The sequence below is a fragment of the Harpegnathos saltator genome, unplaced genomic scaffold (genome assembly GCF_003227715.2).
Source record: "Harpegnathos saltator strain DR-91 unplaced genomic scaffold, Hsal_v8.6 scaffold39, whole genome shotgun sequence".
Classification (NCBI taxonomy): Eukaryota; Metazoa; Arthropoda; class Insecta; order Hymenoptera; family Formicidae; genus Harpegnathos; species Harpegnathos saltator.
The window spans coordinates 1,179,378-1,199,868 of record NW_020230194.1 but is presented as its reverse complement, the minus strand read 5'-3'; the positions used below and the strand labels follow the sequence as shown (position 1 = coordinate 1,199,868).

Below are 20,491 nucleotides of genomic sequence, written 5' to 3'. Positions count from 1 at the left end.
ATTCCTCCATCGCTGAAAATGAAAATCGCATAGAACACAGAAAATAATACTTTTGATAATTTTGCAGTCAATTTTCTTTAACGTTGCTTTTATGCATGAAACAATGTTCCATTGTCTCTTTGATCAAGAAAAAACGTCGTTTCAACGTTACTTCTATTCGGAATTTTATATAATTTCACAGAGAATAATTTCGCGCGATTAAAATCGAGGGAGAATTTACCCGTCGCTCTTTCTGTCGCACAAAGCGCGCAAAGTAACGCTTCGACAACATTTCAAATTTCAAATTCATTATGTCTCTCATGCTCGTGCTTTCATCATTAAAATAGCGTTCCACTGTCTCTTTGACGAGTCACCGACTCGTCCGAGCGATCCGCTCAGTCGCTTTTCGGTCGATTGAATAATAACAGGCAGAATTGATCGCCATCGGCGTATTAATAATGTTCGTGCGCGCGATGCGTCGTGATAACGAGCGGCGCAGCCGTTCACGGCGCGGTATCGCGACATTGAATCGTTAATGGATAATTAATAACGCGCGAGTCGACACAAGAGCGGAACGGCCACCGCGAACATTACGTCGCGTTCAATCCGGCCGGAGAAATGTATCGGCCGTGCGTTAATCCTTCGGCGGGCGCGTTAACGCACCACTTTGCGACCGAGAATTATTAGAGGGTGGTAATGTTGACCTAATATGAGAATTACGATGGCGGGACGCCGACGAAAGCGGCTCCATAAGTTACAATCAGGCGACCTTGCTATCCACAGGGGCTCCCTCCATCTCTCTCTCTCTCTCTCTCTCTCTCTCTCTCTCTCTCACTCCTCCCCTCTCTCAGCAAAGCACGTCGCTTAAATTATTTCTCAAACACTCCGCGAATTTCTCATCCTCGCCACGGGACTTCCTAATTGACAACACGCGCGTCCCTTTTCTTTTTAATTTCCATGCGCGATGGAAGTGGCCTCCGAGTAAACTTTGCGAAAAGAGCATGATCCATCAGGCGCAACAAAGCGATCCATGTGAATGCTCAAGTCGCACGTAGTCGTTACATTCACATTCGCCTACTTTTATGTCCATTGTGGGGGATTGTAAGGAGACTCACGTAGACGCGGTCGGGAAAAATTCGCCGAGCCTTGGAAAGCGCGAGCGACGCCCGCGGGAGAAATGCCGCTTTTCTTGTGCATGCGCGATGATATTTTCAGTTTTCACGGCGATTCGCACGCGTCGAATGCCAAACGACTGGAGGTAGCTTCTCCTCCGGGCGAATCGGCGTGTAAAGGCCGATTCTCACTGTTCGTCCAGACTACAGCAGACAAGAGTTCGTTCATCCCACTGAGCTCCAGCTTGACTAAAATCGGCGAGAAAATGGCGAGCATAAACCGGCAGATTGGAACCATTCCTGTTATACGTAGTCTAGTCGAAATACTCTACGTTACGCGGAAGAAAAAGAAGAAATCAGTTGAACAGAAAATCCTTAATTTTCAGAGTTGAAGTTGGTTCATTAGAAGCAGAAATCCTGCTTCCTTCGACGAAAAGTCATCTGGCTCGTTCACTGTCACAATAATTCAACCAACTTTTATTTCCATGTAAGATGAGATAGATTATACCTTCCTTTCAAATTGTCTCACGTGGTTTGGAAGCAATAGACACTCTCATTCCAGTTTAGAGTTCAGTGATCCATCCTTCGTCCTCTTTCTTTTTTTTTTTCTTTTTCGAGATGATGGAACGCGAATATTCCAATGCAAAAGAATATTTCGAGATCGACAGTCTCCTTGCCGTCGTCGTGTCCAGACGACGGGCAGTGAGAATCGGGCTTAACCCAGAGTGAGTAAGCTCCGATGAATAAGAATTATCCTTCGGCGATTGAGATCTCCACGCTACAAAACGCGCAGGGGCGACACGCTCCAATGCTCCCGCTCGCGCCATGAATAAACATCGAGGATGCAGCTTTATTTTTCTACGATTACAGAGCCTCATTATCTCATACTGGAGTACGTCATGTACGGCAAGCTGCTGGCGTACCTGCGCGACCACCGCACCAGACAGTACTTCTACAACTTCAGCGAGGACTCCGCGGCCTTGACGTCCAGGGACCTCACCGTTTTCGGCTATTGCGTCGCCAGAGGCATGGAGTACCTCGCGTCGAAGAAGGTACGAGTTACTCTCACATGTCGTCTCACCTCCCTTCGCCAAGTCGTCCTTACACGAAGAGAATTTTACGGTGACAATTATTGTAGAATTTTGTAGCCGAGGGACACGTCGACATTCCGCCTTGATTCACCAAGCGCACGCGATTTAGCGGTACAAGTCGACGCGACTTGTCATCTTTGTTAGCTGTGGGCGTGGAATAAATGGAAAATCGTCCTTCGCTTCATGTACGATAAATTCCATTGAGTAGAGAATATTATAAAATAAAAATTTATATGGAAAAAGCTGTAATATTCTCTCCGTGCGGAAAAAAATTGCTCGAAGAGACAAGTTGGGTCGAATTTAAAATTATGAAGGAGAAATAATAAATGTTATCAATATTATCGATTGACTTCGAGCAAGTTTCATGGGGACGACTGATTTTCTCTCCCAGATGTTTTACGTTGCACGTTTCGCGGGCGAGGCGAAGAATACAACTTCCCACGTGATACGTTCACGTAAAGAACAGCGTCCTTTTTGCTCTTCTGTATTGCCGGCGCGGCGTATGCGTGACCGCTACGTGCTGTCGGGAAAGAAATTCGATCGAGACACAAGAGGAAACGGAGCCGCGATAATAAATCTCGGCACGGCACTTTTGGGCCCGATGAAATCAACGCGTGCGACTTTAACGGCCTCGGCCGCGTTGACCTCCTCGGCGATGCAAGCGCGTTACGACATGCACTAATTTTACCTTCCCGCGTTGGCTCGTAATTTCGTGTAAATTTAAGATACACACGTACCTTGCGAACGTATACGCGTTCTTAGTTTAATTAAAAATTGCTTCACCTTCATAGAATATCCCAACTTGCTCAATGATTTCACACGAAATCTTGATTCTCTTTTACAATATAATCGGATAAAACTCGTCGGTACATAGCTTGATTTTGTTTATCAATTGAAAAAAAAAATACGAGTTAGAATTTACATTGCATTGCGTGCAGATAGATTTTATAAAAACTATTATTGAAGAGAGAAAAAGAGAACTCTCCCATATTTCGGGTAAGAATGGAATATCGATTGGCATCGTCGTCTCTCAGACGACAAATTTTAGAATAAATTTGAAGAATCTGTTCAGAAAATCTATGCTGTATCCGAGAAAGTCCTGGGAACTTTCTATGCCGTTCTTGCATTTCGTGATAATTTATGTTTCAATAAATATACGGATATCGAATTTTTCTCCACCGAGTAACTGCACGCGAGAAGAGCCGATCTTTGCATATCGGATGTGTTATGGTAATGTTATAGAAATAAAATCTCGCGTTACGCCGATTACCACGCCGACACGTATCCTTGCAGTCCTTCATGACGTCACGTTGTCCCTCGACGACGCGAGATCAGCGGGCTGTCGGCGTCAATTAACGAATCCTCATTATGCAGAACGCTTGTTTATAGACCGTTGTTTATAGACCGAGGCCTCGGCGCGACTAATTATCGTTTCACGCGCGCACGCGAGAGAGAGAGAGAGAGAGAGAGAGAGAGAGAGAGAGAGAAAATCGTTCTCGGTAAACATACAGTTTGCCACACGACCGACAAAATCCTGCGCTACTGCGTCGACAGGATCGTTCCAGTCCTCCTCAGCGTCACAGCGTCGGTCGGCCGCGAACGGCAATTCGTGTCCGCGCGTGATAACGCGCCAATTAATTTCCCCTCATTACGCCCGTCCGCGAAGCGAAGGCTCACGAAGCGACGCGACTAATTTTCGCACCGCCGGAAAAAATCCGCGTCAAGAACGATCGTCTCTTTGGCAAAGGGAGCCGCCGTTCTCTCTTCGCCGGGGCCCGGCGATGTCCTCTCTTCCTCTCGGGCGACGCGTCGCGCGATCGTTACGACATACCTTCGGGACGGAATGGCGGGACCACCGCCAGGCGAGGAGGCGCGATAAATTTCGGGACGACACCTGGACGATCGATACGCGTCGCGGTCGTTTAAAATGTTTAGACGCGGGTCCCGTCGTTAATCCTCGCGCGATTAAAGGCCGCCGTGCCGCTCGGCCGATTACCCCCCTCTGGCCGGATTGTTTTCGGCTCTCCGTGGAAATTCATTTACTTCGAGGCAATGTCGCTGCATTTGTGTGTCGATATTTCGGCATCTAAACATGCAACGGCACATTTTTCGCGACACATTAGGAGTATCCGCAAAATAATCAAGAGCTTAAAAATCTCTTATTCTTGTCAATTTCTACTTGACCTGTGTAGTATTTTTTTGTACGTTATTTGAGTTCAAACGTTCAATTCATTAAATTATCGAGCTGTGTATTGTACATTATGTTATATTCCACTTTATGAGAGAGAATTGGGTATATTCCATTCATTAAATTATTAATGAAAAGAGAAAAACTCCCTAACTTTTGCTTTAGCTCTTGACTTTGTCAAAATATATATATATATCTATTCCGAAACATGTTCCTTTTTGAAACGCGCGACTGCTCATGAGTACCCAAAGTAATTATCTCGTATATACCATTATTGAATAAAAAGTTGCTTTATGAAATTAACTAGAACGAAACGCGATGTCGAGAGCGGAGCGCTCGACGTGGAGCCGCAAGGGTTAATTCATTTTCAGGACGCAATCTCGGCCGCTGCTCGAGTGTTCCGATGCGCCGAACGGTTTCTTCAACCGCAACATTGTACCGCTCTCTCGCTCTCTCCCTCTCGCGCGCGCGCGCGCAGGATCGCCACACTCATCGTACACTTAACGGCCTTTACGGTCAATTATCGTTAACTCCGTTCGCATTCGAGAGATAGGACTGCTGGCGGCTGTCGTGGTGCGCCGATTTGGAATATGGACCGGACGAGTCGTACTCGCGCGAATGCAAAACTGAAGGCGCGCGGTACGGTTGTCTCTCTCCCGCGGCGTGCCGCGGCTGGAAGTCTCGACGCGCGCGATTTTAATATCTCCTCTTTACGAGCAGGCAAGAGGAAACGGTTTCGCGAAGCGTTTACGGCTTCGCCGATAATACGCTCCGGCGTAGTTTGCCTCCCGCGAAAGAATCGCGGCAATCGTCGGTCCACGAAATCCGCCGGTCGCGTCGAGCGCCGAGGAACAGCCAAGAAGAGGTGTAGATGAGGATAGATAAAGGATCCAGGCGTAAATTTCCCCACCTACTTGGTCGCTCGCGACGAAAACGACGAGAGAGAGAGAGAGAGAGAGAGAGAGGGGAGGGGCTCGTGTCCTCCGAGGACAACTGGCACTCCGTGGAAGGTCGCGTCGGCTGCTCGACAAATAACCCGCTAATGACGTTTCATTCCGCGCGTTTTCGCATGATCGTAAAACTTCCGCCACGACACGTTCGAGCGGACTGCTCGGTCTCGCCCCGGGGTCTGTGTCACCAGATAAAGATTGACTTCTTTCGCTCGCGAGATACGAGCCCGAGGAGAGCCGCGCTTCTCAGCGCTTCTCTGGCCGGCGAAATTCTCGGGATGGTTTTTAGCACGTGATTTGCGACACGTCAGTAATTTTTTTTCTCTTTAACGACCACAATACAAGTAATGTATTTTAATAAATTTATAGTATGTGACATGTGTGTGTGTGTGTGTGTGCACGCAGAGGAGAAGATTTTAGTTGTTTAATAGAGTGGAAAAGTTGGGAAAACAAGTCGGGAAGCATGTGATTCATTCGTCAGCCGACGCGATACTTTTCCTCGAAGATTTTTCCGGTTTCCACAGGATCGTTTTTTTTTTTCCTTTTTTTTTTCGTTTCTCTTTTTCTAGGTGTACGCGACCGCTATTAATAGGAGTATGAAGTAACACCCTCGCTTGACATACGTTTCCCGTCCACGCGCGTGTGATTCACGAACTTCCTCGGAAGCTCGCGAGTGCGATATGTCGATTAACATGCGTCGCAGTCGTCTAATAAAAAGAGAAGTCAATACACCGGAGTCAGCGGGGTGTTTGTCGTGACATAAATACCGCGGCGCGAACCGGTGCTCGTAGATTCCTTCGAATTGACCGCGCGAGCGACCGAGACGAAAGTTACGCGTAACTTTGTTGGTATGATTCACCGCGTCCACGCTCGTAGATTCACACATTTATCGCCACGGTGACACCTTGTTCACGCGGTGACACACGAAGGAATTCTGTTCCCCGCTCGAGAATCAACTTCTTGTCTCGACACGTTAATTAACTTTTTAGTTTATTATTCAGCACATTATTCAGCAAATGTTTCTCTTCCTCTGAATCTTTCATTTCCTTTTCGTATCTTCATATCAATTTTTATCGGGTTTTCTTATCGAGTTATACATATTGCGAATCGAAGAAAAATAACTCGTAAGTAAATTAATGAAAGGAAAACAAGTGCTCACAAGTAAAAAACGCGAGTCAACTCGCGATTAACCATTCGAACGGAGGTCTCCTTTATCCTCGAGGTAACGTGTTCGACGGCCGACCTGGTGAAACCGGAAACAGCTCGCGATCAAGCCGGCGGTTAGCCGATCGTTCGCACGGCCGGACAGGAAGCGTGTCTTGGGGAAACGCGAGGATCCGCGACGGGGAGAGATGCACCTGACGACGAGCGGCAGCAATTAGAGGAACAAAGAGCCGATCGCTCATTATTGCCGCCGCTCGATCGTCCTCCCCTCTCCCCTGGCCGTTGCAAACGCGGCATTACCAGTTTCCGTCCGTGTAATGGCTTCTGGGAAACGTCGGCGGCAGACATGATTTTCCCGAGTTAATAGACAATTACGTCGCGCGGGACGCTAAATGACAGTGCGCGTGCCGCGCCAGCTGCGGATACGCGTGGATGCGCGCTCTCGGATGCGGCTTTTCATTCAAGCGGAGTGCGCGCGGCCTTTCATAACCGCGCGTTTGCGTAACGCGCGGCGACGTGACGCGCGATAATGAACAATCGGCCGAATTTTTCATATCGCCTGTCTCTCGCCTCCTCTTGCCAGTCGCGTCCGCCGCGTCTCGTCCGGCGGGAGTTTCCTCGCGGCCGACCGCGGCGGCTCGTTGAAGCAGGACGAAGGGAAACTACGAGGACGTGAAGCTGTTACTTTGCGACGTCGAGGCGACGTTCATTGTTCCCCGCCCCGTCGACGGGACGTTTCTCCCGCTCGTTGCGGATTTCTCTGGTCTCGCGTCTGCTTTCCGAGCATCCTCTGCGTCCCGAGTTTCCGTTCTCGCGGGATCCTCCTTTCGACGACGAGTGCGCGCTTAGTAGCGGTTAATTAAGAAGCCGATAAATGAAACAACGACGATTCTGTTGTTTTGCGGTCGAGTTGCGACGTTATTGTTCCCCTCCCCCCTCCCCCCGATTCCCGCCGATAAGAGTGAGCAGCCGCGCGAGGTCGTTTCCCTCTTCGCTCGCGGTCGCGCAGACCCGTCGATCAAATTTATATTCCCAATTACTCATCCTCTTGCCAGAAAGCCCCGGCAACGTCACAGCGGCTCGACGTTATCGGACCCGCCGACGAGCGCGTCTGTTTCGCTCAGCTGGAGCAATATTTGCCGTCGCGCGCTCACTCGGCGGAGGCGCGTGGTGCGTTTCTTCGCGCGATGCTGAGTCACCGCGAGTCCCACATTTCGTCGCGCGCTCCGGGCTCTCCGGGCTCTCCGAAGGCCAGCTTTTTCTCGAGAAAGAGAAGAAAAGAAAAACGCGTCATTGGCATCGAACTCTCTCTCGTGATTGCTCGTGTAATTTCCCGGTCGTGCGATCGCCGATCGGCGAGAGAGAGAGAGAGAGAGAGAGAGAGAGAGGGAGAGAGAGAGAGAGAGAGTGCGAGCTAACGGGAACGCTTGGCGGCCTGCACCGCCGCTTCTGAAACGCTCATGAACGTTGACTTGGATATGCGTAGATCATTCACCGCGACCTCGCCGCCAGGAACGTCCTCGTGGACCACAATAAGCTGTGCAAGATCGCCGACTTCGGCATGTCGAGGTTCGCCAATGAGGACGGGGAGGTGATCGAGACCAGGCACGGCAGGAACGCCTTGCCCATCCGATGGATGGCCCCCGAGTCCTTGATCTACTCCCTTTTCACGACCAAGACAGACGTGTGGAGCTTCGGGATCCTCATGTGGGAGATCGTCACTTTAGGTAGGTGTCCTGGTCATTAACTCGTTAGCGAGAACAAATATTGACCGATTTTTTTTTCTCGCGATTCGTACCGGCTGAAAATGAGGCGACACGTGTGTCAACTTGTTTAATCAACAGCGTGGAAATAGCGGGTGAGCGGGTGCCAAAAATAACACAGTGGACAATCATTATCTCGACGATGTGTCGTCTTCGCGTGAACGTCAGCCGCGACTTTGATGAGTTTCCGTGTATCGTCAAATTCGCCAAGGGACTATCTTTGTTGGGAAATACAACTTCACTGCATCGCAGTTGTTTTTTTATTTTGCTAATTTGTACAGTGATATACGGCAAGAATTTTATTGCAAACATTGCCGTAGAGTTCTCTATCCAGCCGAAGAACATATCGAGATGTTTCGTCTCTGAAATTTTTACTCTTCTCTCTCATACGTGTCTTTTCGACTGCGATCTCGCTCCAAAAGATTTACAGACTACAAAATTGATATTCCTCGGAAGAAAATCCTCCTTCCCCGTGCGGGATATTCTCTCCGTGTAACCGTACGTTGAAATGGCGCGATTGAATCGCTGTATAACCGCGCGGCTGCCCGGCGCGGCGGCCTCTCGCCAGCTTCGTTCCGCCGCCGCCTCGATAAGGAAAAGAAATATAAATGAAAAAGAAAATACGAGATGCAGAGTCGCTCGAAGAGAGAAGACCCGGCCGTTTTGTAGCTCGTTGGGGCGCCGTTACGTCGCCATTACGACGAGTCGATACGCGCGCGGTAGCCGCATTCGCGCCGACACGCCGACCCGTCGTAGTAATAATTTCGCGCACCACCTTGCGCTGCTTCAGGCTCGACACCGTACCCGGATATGACGGCGCGGGAAGTCATGCGGAACGTGCACAACGGTTATCGGCTGGAGAGGCCTTCGCACTGCCGAAGCGAGCTCTTCAGGGTGATATCGCGCTGTTGGCACGCTGATCCCGACCGCAGGCCGGAATTCCAGACCCTACGCAGGGATCTCGCTCAGCTGCTGGAGGACAACATGAATGGGCACTATGTGGACCTCGAGAGCTTCGCTTCCGAGTGCACCGATTGAGGCGATCGCACCCTCCCCCTCTTCCCATCATCCCTCCCCCCATCGTCGGGGGACGGAAAGGCACGTCGTTGGATCCTCGCCGACCGCATCGCCCCGACCGCCGTGGGAAATCGATTTCGCGCGGGAGACGCCGCGCTGACGCGCGATTGATGATTGCGCCGTGCGAGATAGATGGATGGATGGACAGACGACGTGCGTCTTTCTTCCTCTCTCTCTCTCTCTCTCTTTCTCTCTCTCTCTCTCTCTCTCTCTCTCTCTCTCTCTCTTTCTCTCTCTCTCTCTCTCTCTCTTTTTTTGCTCAAGGAAGAGAGAAAGAGAAAGAAAGAGGGAGACGTTGCCGCGGTAGCTCGATCCCCGCGAAAGCGAGTTCGGAAGCTCTGCTCTTCTGCGGGGAGAAGCACGATGCCGAGATCGCCGCAGGAGAAGTCGAGGGAGATTTGAGAATCCGCTTTCTTTTTTCCCTTTCATGTTCACGCGGGTGGTGCTCTCGAGCTCGTCGAAGCTCTTATCACGAGACGCTGGACTCTTATCACTGGCGACTGTTGCGCGCGCGTGCACGCAACGAGAATGGAAGCATACGCTTGAGAATGGAAGCAGGGATGTTAATTGATCGGCAGTTTCTTTTTGTTTTTGGAGACGAAGGAGGAATGTCGTCACGAACCGACGATCTCTCGCCGATTCGCTCGCGGTAATCTGAAGGGTCGTTAATTAGCTGTTATCGAAGTTACGCTCGGTAATACTGAGACGAATCGATCGTACAAGTAAGTCTTCAGCGCCGGTGAGCCTCCACGATTCGTCGAGACGCGGGTGCGTTAATTGCGCGCGCTTCCTCCTGCGAAAGACGCAGACGGCACGTAGAAATGCGGTTTGTAACGCGCGTGACGCCGTAATAAACGACGATGAAGTAAGGAACACAGAGAGTACCTATAACGGAGATGAGAAGACGCAACGGGAGTTTGCAAACACCCCGAGGTACAATTATTTTTTTATCATTTCATCACTTCGTTATTGCATTCCGATTGTTTCGTAAAATTAGATCGCAGGCGTAAATTTTATGATTTAATCCAATTAAACTGAATAAATTAATTAAATTAATTAATCTAATTACAAAAAAAAACAATTAGAGTGCAATTGACGTGATAACATTAATAACAAATATAAAAACGTCACTTTTTAACAAAACATAAATACAAAACAAATAAATTGGCTTAATTTAGTGGCATATGTTTAATCTATTGATTTATTTCTGAGACAAAAACAGTGAATCGACGTTGATTTGACGCACTCGCGTTTACGCATCGTGGAAGCTCGTCGTTGCGTAACAGTCGACGCGAGTAAAGGTTGATTCCCATTATAGATCTAGACAGATTGGCAGACAGGAATTCATCACTCTTCCGTCAAGACTTTTCTTCACGTTCTGTGATTGGGATGAATGAGATGTGTGAACGGTGACGAATACTGTGAATAGACTCGAATAGACTGGACGATTAGTGAGAATCAGACTTTATCCACGAATCGAGAAAAAAGGTTGCGAGACCGCAGCGAACGGTCATGCATTTTCAACAGTTCCGTCCGAGATCTGTCTTTCGCTTTCGGTACTTATTTATTACCCCGAAGCGCGATTACGCACGCTTCGGGAAATACAGGAAGTGGAGAATTACATATTACGGAGGAAGAGTAACAGTCCGAAGACACAACGGGACTCGATTCCGCGTCGAGACATATCTGTACATATTGTATCCCTCGCGCTATACATAACTGTAGATGTATGCAGGACAGAAATGCGAAACGCACTTTATATCCGCCGGAAATCAAAGGAAGAAGCAAGTGTCCTCACACGTACACGTATACACACATACACGCACACGCAGACACACAAGCAGACAGACGTACAATTTCTGTTAACGTACCGTTAATAATCTTATCATCGCTACAATTAATTAATTAATTGCTCGTTAGGTGTACGTGCATCCATGTTTCCAATCGCGTCCGCCGCGTTTATATTCTTAATCATTCTAGTCTTTCGACGCGTTCTGGGGACGGCGATTGGCAATATATATACATATATCGTATGTAATCGCAAGCGCACGCCGTCTTTCAGCATCTCCCTCGCGCCGACGAACGCCACGAATCGTCCGAAGTTCGCTCGAATCCCGGCGACAACAGGTGCGTCGCGCGATCGCTCCGGAGAACGGATTATAGAAGCCCCCACCAGTTGATTATTTTATTAAGTATTTTTATCTCGCTGTCTCTCTTTCTCTCTTTCTCTCCGAGATGTCGTCGTTGGAAAAACTCCCGTCTACCGTTGTTGCTCGAGACGTCTCGTCGTTCTCGAAGTTCCGCTGCATTTTAAACGTACAGGAAAAATAAAGAAGAAGAAAGAAAGGGAGAAAGAGAGAGAGAGAGAGAGAGAGAGAGAGAGAGAGAGAGAGCTGTTACTTTCGCAGAAGATCGGCTGCGAGCAACATTGTATGTAGACTTGATTGTACTAAGAACTTTTGTCAGTAAACGTTGTGAGAAAACTTAAACGACCCCACCGTCTCGTTAATAAACCGAATGGGCGTCTCGACGCGCGTAATTGTAAAATGTAGAGGCAATAATGCATCGTAAAGTACGCGCCAAAGCGCGCGCGCGCGTCCACTTCGTCGAGGTCGACGAAAGTGCAATACAAATGTCGCGCACGTAACAATGCTCGTACCGCCGCGACTTCCTTCGCGCGCGCGCGCGCGCGCGCGAAACGTTTAAAATAGATAGCCTCGGGACCGCGAAAAATGGCGACGTGAATTATGGTGAAGTGGCCATCGCGTTGCGCACACGCGCATTAATTATCTCAGCGTAGAAACCTCCCCGATCGCGGCGCGCTGTAATAAAACGTAATCTCGTTCAATGACCTTTACCTACTCTCCGTGCCGCGGAGCGAAATCGTCGTCTTTTCATGTTCATGGCAGACGCAAACAACGAGGATTCTCGATGTTCAGACTTCTCTCGATTGAACGCCAACAAGATACCGATCGTCACATATCTGAAACTTTCTCTATCTCGGCGTAGAATTCAACAAAAGAAGACACCGCATAAGCGATCAGGTAATTTCTCGCAGGTTGGAATTATTGCTGTCGGATTAATCTTATTATCATCTCCGCACGATAATGCAAGGAATGTTGTTATTAACGCCGAAAGAAGACTTCGTAGCATTTTAATTGTAGAAAATAAGAACCTTGTCTTTGGATATGCAAATGTTTGTCTCATTTTGAAATAATCGATTACTCGTGTCCCAGCAACAATAACAACTTATCGATAGTCCTATCGATGGTCCTGGGGGACCTTAGTAACAGCCGTAGGGACGATAATACGAGAGTTCGAAGGTCATTTTTTCGCGATCGGATACCACGCTCGGGTCGCCGCAAGCCGGACGGAACAAAGGAAGTCTCTCTTGGGCCAGGGGATTTCCTCTCGAAGGCATATCGGACCGCCGCGCCGCCGCCGTCGCGCGGGCGAGGACGCTTCCTCCTCTTTCAATTAGAAGGCGGGCTTCGCGAGTCTGCCTTCGGTCCCCGTGATTTATGAAATCACATCCGCGAGACGCAGACTTGCCGCAGATTTACGGCAACGGGAATATGGATTTATGCGCGCGAACGCGCCGGACGAGATAAAGGCGCGGGGTATGCAAATACGTCCGGCGCGTTTTGTCAAAGTCCGCGGGCGAAAAGGAGGCGGACAGCGAGGGGAGATTTACAGGTGCCACCGGTGCGGCGCTGGGGAGAAGAGATCAAGGCCGAAAGAATCGGATTCTACGGCGTGCCCGGCACGGGGGACGCGGATATCGATCTGGCCGTCGCTGCATCACAACGCGAAGGCGCGAGAACTGGACGGCTCAATGGAATTAATTAAGACCTCCTGTCGCCGTGACGATTCGATTACGGGCGGCGCGGACGCGACGTGACGATGAAGCGGCGCTTCGGGGCAAACAGAGTCGGAGTATCTTTCTGAAAGAAGATCGCCTGGGGAGAAAAGTTATTTTTTAAGAATATATTTCTAGACCGAGAGAGAAATGACGACATCTCGATCGTGGACTCAATTAAATGCCTCAAATTTCAGCAAGACGAAATCTCCTCTATTTTACTATATTCTATTTACAATCGTTGTGCTTAAAGATCTTTCTCTTCTTTCATTTTTCTTTTTGCATTTTGTTTCATTTATTGTCATGTATTATGATTATTTTTTAAAAATAAAATTACAGGCCGGAAGATTCAATATCGTAGACTTAATTATTAAAATAATTTAAGATACTAAGGAATTAAAATTGAAATATTAAAAATTATGCAGAAGTAATAAAATACTAAGATATTCAAATATCTAAAAAATTATTAAAATACTTAAAAATTTTCATAAAACAAAGCCTCTTCTATTTTACTTTATTTTGTTCTGGATCGTTATGATGATGAAAATCTTTCTTCTTCTTTCCTTGCACTTTATTTCATTTATAATATATTGCGCCCAAGGATTATCTTCCCATTTAAACGAGTGAATAAAAGAATAAAATTAGTTTCATTAAAATCGATTTAACTTCAAAGGCGCTACTCCCGAAGTTCTCGGCGCGCTTTTCATTCGCATGCACAAACAAACTCTGCACAATCGTGGATTCTGCAAAGCGTGGCGGTGTAACGATCCTTCTGCTCGGTAACAACGATGACCTTCGCGCTTGAATTCGCGTCTCGGGCTTGGAAATATCACTTCGTTCTCGTATCAGGGTCCATAGAGCATCGGCGGCGACCGCCCTTCGCGGTTGCTCTCTCTCTTCGAGAACTCGCCGTGCGCAACGAGAGCATGCGTGCGTGCGTGTGCGTCCGTTGCCGCGGATCGTTATCGTAAATTGGATCGCATTCCTGAAATCTCGAAATAACCGTAAAACATCCCGGGCTCGTTTATGGCTGTCGAGCGGATCCTCCGGCGCGCGCGACGAAGACGAGACGGAGGGACGCTGGCCGATTATCCCGCGAACACGCGACCGCGACATCGAAGTCCGGACGAACCGCTGCTTGCTCAAGAGGTACGTATGCTTCTCACGTGCTCGGCTTCCCCTCGCGCCTCGGTAGTGGCATTCGATCAACGCGACTTGAAAGCTTGCGAAGAGACCGCGAGGCATTAGCGAATAAGAGTCCTTCCTCGCCTGAGAAATTCGCTTCTCTTCATCTCTTTCTCTTCTGAGAACGAGATAATGAGCTGTCGCTGTCTGGCTAATCGATTATCCGGATTACTGATAAATTTGACGTTTTATCGAACCCGAAGCCAGCTGCAGCTCCGAATCTGTTAGAAATTCATAGATCTATCATAGAAATTCATAGAATCAATAGAATCTACCAGACAGACACGCCCTGCTCGATCCTGCTCGAGAAATGGACGATCAATAAATCGATATTCCTTTTACCAGCAATCCGACAGCTTCGATTTTGAATCCGAATCTCTGGATCTCTGGATTTCTCGGAACTTGAGTGCGGACAATTCGGATTACTCGAGCGTGCGTTTTCTGTGAGTCTTCGGATCGAGAAGTAGATCTCGGATAGTTCGATGTCCGAACTACCCGAGACTTGAGAGCCCTGGCAGAAGGATACGCCAGGAGAGATTCGATAATGTAAGTCGCATGCATGACCGCGCTTTCTTGGCGCAATATCAAGAGGAGGATAAAGAGGAGGAGGAGGAGGACAGATATTAGAGAGAACCTCATTGACCTTTCCAGATGATACGCGTCACACACATTTCCACAATTAGCGCGTCCGAGTGGAGAAACTAATCGCTCCTTCATCGTATATTCGAAAGTTCAATTAGACGAGGCTCGAGCCGAAGAGATGCTGAGCGAACGCTCGATCGATCGATCGATCGATTCTGTGGCGATAACCGTGTATTACGGATAATATAAGGCCATCGTCTCTCATCCTTTGCATACCGCGTCGGTTGATGATGTCAAATAAAGACCGGACGGTCGCGTTAATCTCGCGACATAATGACGACTCATCGGCGAAGAAGATGAGGTGAGAGTCCCATCAAGGCGGGATAATTGCAGCGAAAGCGTTTTATCTCTTTGTATTTTTTCCGGTTATTCCCCTTTCACTGTGTTTATTATTTCATGTTTCTCGCACGTGGGCTCCTCGCGCGCCATTTTCTTTTTTTTCGTCCTCGAAACGCCGCGCCGTGTCCAGGTTACGCCGGGAGCTCTCGCTCCTTTTGTTCCGTCTTCGATTGTGGAATTTTCATGGAATCGCAATTTGCGATTTCGCGAAGGTCACGCAGACACGCGCGCTTTCGCACGCGATAACGGTAAGAAAAAGAAAGAAAATAAACCGCCAGCTATCTTTAGCGGAAGACTTTCGCCGCAGGACCCGCCGAGATCGCCTGGCGACAGCGGCGACGATCCTCGCGACGTTCGGCGCGGGGCTCCTTTCTAATCTGTCAGCAGCGTCCTCGGGATTGATGCGCGATCGAAGGAAGACCCGCGAACGACCCGCGTTCCACTTTCATTCATAATGGCTTCGCCACCCGGCGTTCTTCACCTCCTCAGAGGTCGCTCGTTATCGTCATCCTTCACAGATCGAATGTCACGAAAGCCGCACGCGGCTTTTCGCACGGGAAGTCATAGTTTCCTTCCTTTTCCCCGTCCCCCTCCTCTCGCAGGTATTCAGCATGCTGGACTATTTGGAACGCGAAAATATGGGAGAGATCAGGCCAGACTGGAAAATACTTGACGATACCTGTCCGCTCCACTTAACCCTTTAACGCCTACTGGTAACTAGAGATGTGCGAACTATTCGAATTCGAATCGAATCGAATCGAATCTAATGTAATTCGATTCGATTCGAATCTGAATCCCTATGATTCGAATCCGAAAATTTCGAGTCGAAGATTCAATTATGAATCAAATATATTAGCGTGCATTATATTTGCATGCATCAAGTACAAAATGAGACATCTGGGCCTGTATGTTTGAACCCTTAACTTGTAATTAACTTAACTTGTAATTAATAACTTAATTATAAATTACTTTAAATATTTAAATATATATTTTACTTTAAGATGATATTACAATATCAATATCCCCTTTCATATTAAAACCTTCCGTCATTATGTGCATGTTTAATAGTCATGTTAAATTTTTTAATGATTCGATTCTATTCGAATTCGAATGAAATTTCATAGATTCGATTCGATTCGAATTCGAATTAAAAAAATGAGATTCGATTCGATTCGATTCGACATAAAAATTCTTGATTCGCACATCTCTACTGGTAACTATAGTTACCAGAAACGTATTTAAGAATCCATAATTTAGTGAAAAAAGGAGATATTTTGTTTTCTTTGCACCACTGTAAAGGTGAATTCTTCTTCTAAAAAAATGGTATATAGATTGTATGTAGATTCGGTTTAGTCTGTTTTTAGCTCAGTCTTAATGATAACATGTTTTGTCAAATTTCAAGTAGGCATAATTAGCATTGTTACTGACATCTAAAAGTGCACTACAAATGAATAAAATAGTGTTACAACAAGCACATGCCTATTAAGGAAAACAGTAAAAGACGTCAATTGTGCAGCTCGAAAGGGAAGCAAAGCAGGACAAAACTAATTTGCAAAACCTGTAAAACTCCCCTCTGCATCTCTCGATGTTTTATGCAATTCCATTCCGGGTAAGTAAAGATCAAGTTTCTGAATATGAGTTTTATGTTTCGAGCAGAAGTCTCCTGCAGATATCTCTCTGCCTTTGCAACCGAGTTTTCGTCTCTCGCTCTCAGGCGACTGAAAATTCATTTGCACTGACCGAGTTGAGCGAAATCGCGAAATTACATTTTCCATTTTTACGTTTCGAAGTCGCGAGTTTCTGCAAACTTTCGGAACAGAGAGGGGAGAAGACCTCCTCTGCATCTGTCTTCGCCGGCGATCGGCGGGGAGCATCGAGGAATTTTCATTCCACTTCCGACCGCGCATCCTCTAATCGGCGCGATTTTACGAACGGAGCGAAGAGACGCGACCCACATTTTCTGACCGGCGGCGTTTCACCTGTCCGCGATTCGGCCGCGAAACCGGAAAAGGAAGAACCAGACGACGCACGTCCTCCGGCCACGACGGATCCTCCCGAAGCGGCGAATAAAAATGAGAGTATAAACCTGTTTCCCGGCCGGAATCGAAACGACACGACTTTACGCGAGAGCAGTTTAGAGAATCACTTGCTCCGCCGTGAAAACCGGACGTGGTATTACGTTTCGGGGAAAGAGAAAGGAAGGCCGGTGAATCACGTCGCTTTTGCGCGCGAATGCTCAGCTTTGAAATCTTAAAGATGTATTTTTCCCCGCACGGGAAGATCACACCGGATGAAGTTCGAGCGGAGACTACGCTCTTCCCACGCTCGGCTCGCCGAATTTATATGTTCTCACGCTTTAGAGCGCTTATCCCGCCGATTCGCAGGTGGTAACGGCGCTGGCTCGCGTAATCCGCGACTTAATGCCGATTTACGGATCGGCGGAAGCTTCGCTGCAGCCGCGCGCGCATCGATCATTCCGTCCGATCTCGCCTTATAGAGTGACGAGAGGCGCCGACAAAGGCGCTTGTGAAGGATGAAACCGTGGAGAGCCCGATTGTCGCCGAATAGCATTGTGACATACATGACAGAGGAATTTCTTTTTTTTAGTTAATCTGCAAGATCAATAACGGATATTTCGTCACGCTCAGACCGGTATTCTCGCAGTCCGCCGGCGTTTGACAAACAATCATGGCTTAATAAAGCTCTGACAATTCGTCCGGCTGTACTCGTTTTATTTTCGCTGATGACTTCAACGCTCGGCTCAAGCTTGGATCATCGGATATAATTAATGCAACTCGTAACGCGTATATTCGCTAAATCACTGGCTGCACGTTTAATCCGTCACGCGTAATTGGTTATGTTTGATACGCAAGGAGAAGTGAATGAGTATCTCCGTTACCGTGAGCGAAAATATCCGTCTGAACATTCCGCTGTGTTAAAATTCAGCCGAGATGGAAACTGAAAACAATTGTGTAATTAAAAGTTATCTCAGGAATCTCTTCGCTCCTACAACTGACTCTCTAATGTTTCCGAGCAAGTTCCCCGGGAAATTCAGCTACACTAACAAAATGGTTTCCTCCGCGTAAACGAACGAGACGCGGCAAAATATCATAACGCTATCAACATGTTAATTGTATTCTAGATCAAAGATTGCAAATTACACGTAACTGTAATCACCGGTCTTTGTTAGTTACGTGTATTGCGGAATGTCGCTCGCTTGGAGAACGCTTCGCCGTGCTAGATGAGTCTCAAGCCGCTCCTCTTCGCGCGAGCCTCGCGGATTCCAGCGTTACACTTTTGCGCGATCAATCCGACTCCCTTGAGAGCGTGACGATTCGATCTAGTTGGTCATAACGCGATTTCAAATCCACATCGCGCACACCTTCGAGAGGCCGTTTTCTCTTTTTCTTTCGCGTAACGAATGTCGCTTATTCCGTAACACTCATCCTCTCCCGAAAGTGGGTCGACGGTAATTCTTGATATTGGCTCCGCGCGCGTCCCCATCAACGGAAACAACAATCTGGCAACGTGCGTGTCAAACATAGACATAGTATGAATAGACGAAGCCTGACGTCACTAGGGCTAACGCCAGAGAATAATGGGAATGAGATAGTACATGGAAGTGTACACCATTCTCTTTGTCTCTTCGCGCATGCGCAATACTACACTTATTCTTATAGAATGTATATAATGTGATGTATTTCCTCTTCTGACATATTGGCTCCTGCACACTGGACGCGGCAATGCTTGTCGTGCGGCGGAAATAGACGCGATTTTAAGTTAAATTGTAAAATGAAAAAGTAAACTGCAAATAATGGCTGGGGGGAAGACCTAGGGGAAGCCCGCCTCCGAGCGGAGGCGGCACTAGCATCGATGGTGGGCACCATCAGGGACCTGGGTCTCAAAGTGGGCGTCACACAAGACTGAGGCTGTGTTTTTTCACGACGGCAGTCGTGGGGCGCCGCCGGAAACCCAGGTCCTGGTGGATGGAGTCCGCATCCACGTCGAGCCCACGATCAAATATCTGGGCCTGACGTTGGACAGCCGATGGGACCTCGGGGTTCATTTTAAAGAGGTGGCCCCCCGGGTGCGCAGGGCAGGCCTGAAGGTGACCAGTCTGATGTGCGCCCAAGGGGGGCCCAAGCTGGAGGGCTCGCCCCCTATACGTGGGTGCGGTGCTCTCGATGGTCCTTTATGGGGCACCCATCTGGGCGCCCCAACTCATGGCCACCAGCCGTAACAAGGGCCTGATGCGTCAGGCGCTGCGACCAGTGGTCGTGCGGGCCATTCGAGGGTTCCGCACCGTTTCGTATATGGCGGCGACCACCCTGGCCGGCTTCCCTCCTGTGGAACTTCTCGCAGAAGAGTGACGCATTCTCTTTTGGAGAGTGCGGAAGCTCCGCGAGGAGGGGAGCTAACGGCCAGGGGATTGAAGGCTCTGAAGTCCCAGGCCAGAGCCTGGCTCCTGGGGAAGTGGTCGGACATGTTGTCCGATCCCCGGGAGTTCGGGCTCCGAACGGCCGAGGCTGTCCGCCCCTGCCTACCTGAGATGGTAGGCAGGGTGGGATGTGGACTCACCTTCCATCTGGTGCAGGTGTTGACCGGGCATAGAGGCTTCAGTCGGTACCTGCACCGGATCAGTAAGGAATCCATCACCCGATGCCACCACTGCCCGGAGCTGGAGAACACGGTGGAGAACACACTGACAGAGTGTCAGCCGTGGGCTCTGCAACGACATGTCCTCGCCCGGGCGGTGGGGTGCAGAGAAAGGGAGCACTCACTACCACGAATGGTCAAGGCCATGTGCGGGAGCGAGGAGACTTGGGTGGCGGCGGCCTCCTTCTGCGAGGACGTGATGTTATTATGCTTTCCTAATATCAAAACTCAAAAACTAGGAAAACTGAGTTTCTCCGATTTTTCGGTTTGTATCAGGAGAATATAATGAGTGAGGAAGTCGCTCGATTTCATCCGTATACCCATTCGGTTATTATGCTCCCCTAATAACAAAACTCAAAAACTCGGAAAACTCAGATTTCTGCGATTTCTCGATCTTGTATCAGGAGAATATAATGAGTGAGGAAGTCGCTCGATTTCATCCGCATACCTCTTCGGTTATTATACTTCCCTAATACCAAAACTCAA

At 48.4% G+C, this 20,491-nt stretch overlaps 2 protein-coding genes across 3 annotated transcripts in view; both read left to right on the top strand.

Moving 5' to 3' along the window:
- The window catches only part of LOC105181748 (PHD finger protein rhinoceros), a 291,086-nt gene extending 279,270 nt beyond the window's left edge, over positions 1 to 11,816 (top strand). The window contains exons 6-9 of one of the 2 annotated variants that reach the window (XR_003113221.1): positions 1,962 to 2,143; positions 7,971 to 8,211; positions 9,038 to 10,046; positions 10,643 to 11,816. Coding sequence is in view for 1 of the 2 variants with exons in the window: in XM_025300857.1 (XP_025156642.1) it covers positions 1,962 to 2,143; positions 7,971 to 8,211; positions 9,038 to 9,285 (671 nt within the window). In the remaining variant the exon portion in view is untranslated. Of the gene's footprint in view, positions 1 to 1,961; positions 2,144 to 7,970; positions 8,212 to 9,037 lie in introns of both variants that reach the window. The other variant, XM_025300857.1, reaches the window with a different exon arrangement.
- A 7,131-nt stretch (positions 11,817 to 18,947) lies between these two features.
- LOC105181765 (uncharacterized) lies at positions 18,948 to 20,291 on the top strand. Its single transcript, XM_025300915.1, has 3 exons — positions 18,948 to 18,961; positions 19,301 to 19,585; positions 19,712 to 20,291. The coding sequence occupies exons 1-3, from the start codon at positions 18,948 to 18,950 to the stop codon at positions 20,289 to 20,291; spliced, it is 879 nt and encodes a 292-aa protein (XP_025156700.1).
- Positions 20,292 to 20,491: the final 200 nt, after the last annotated feature.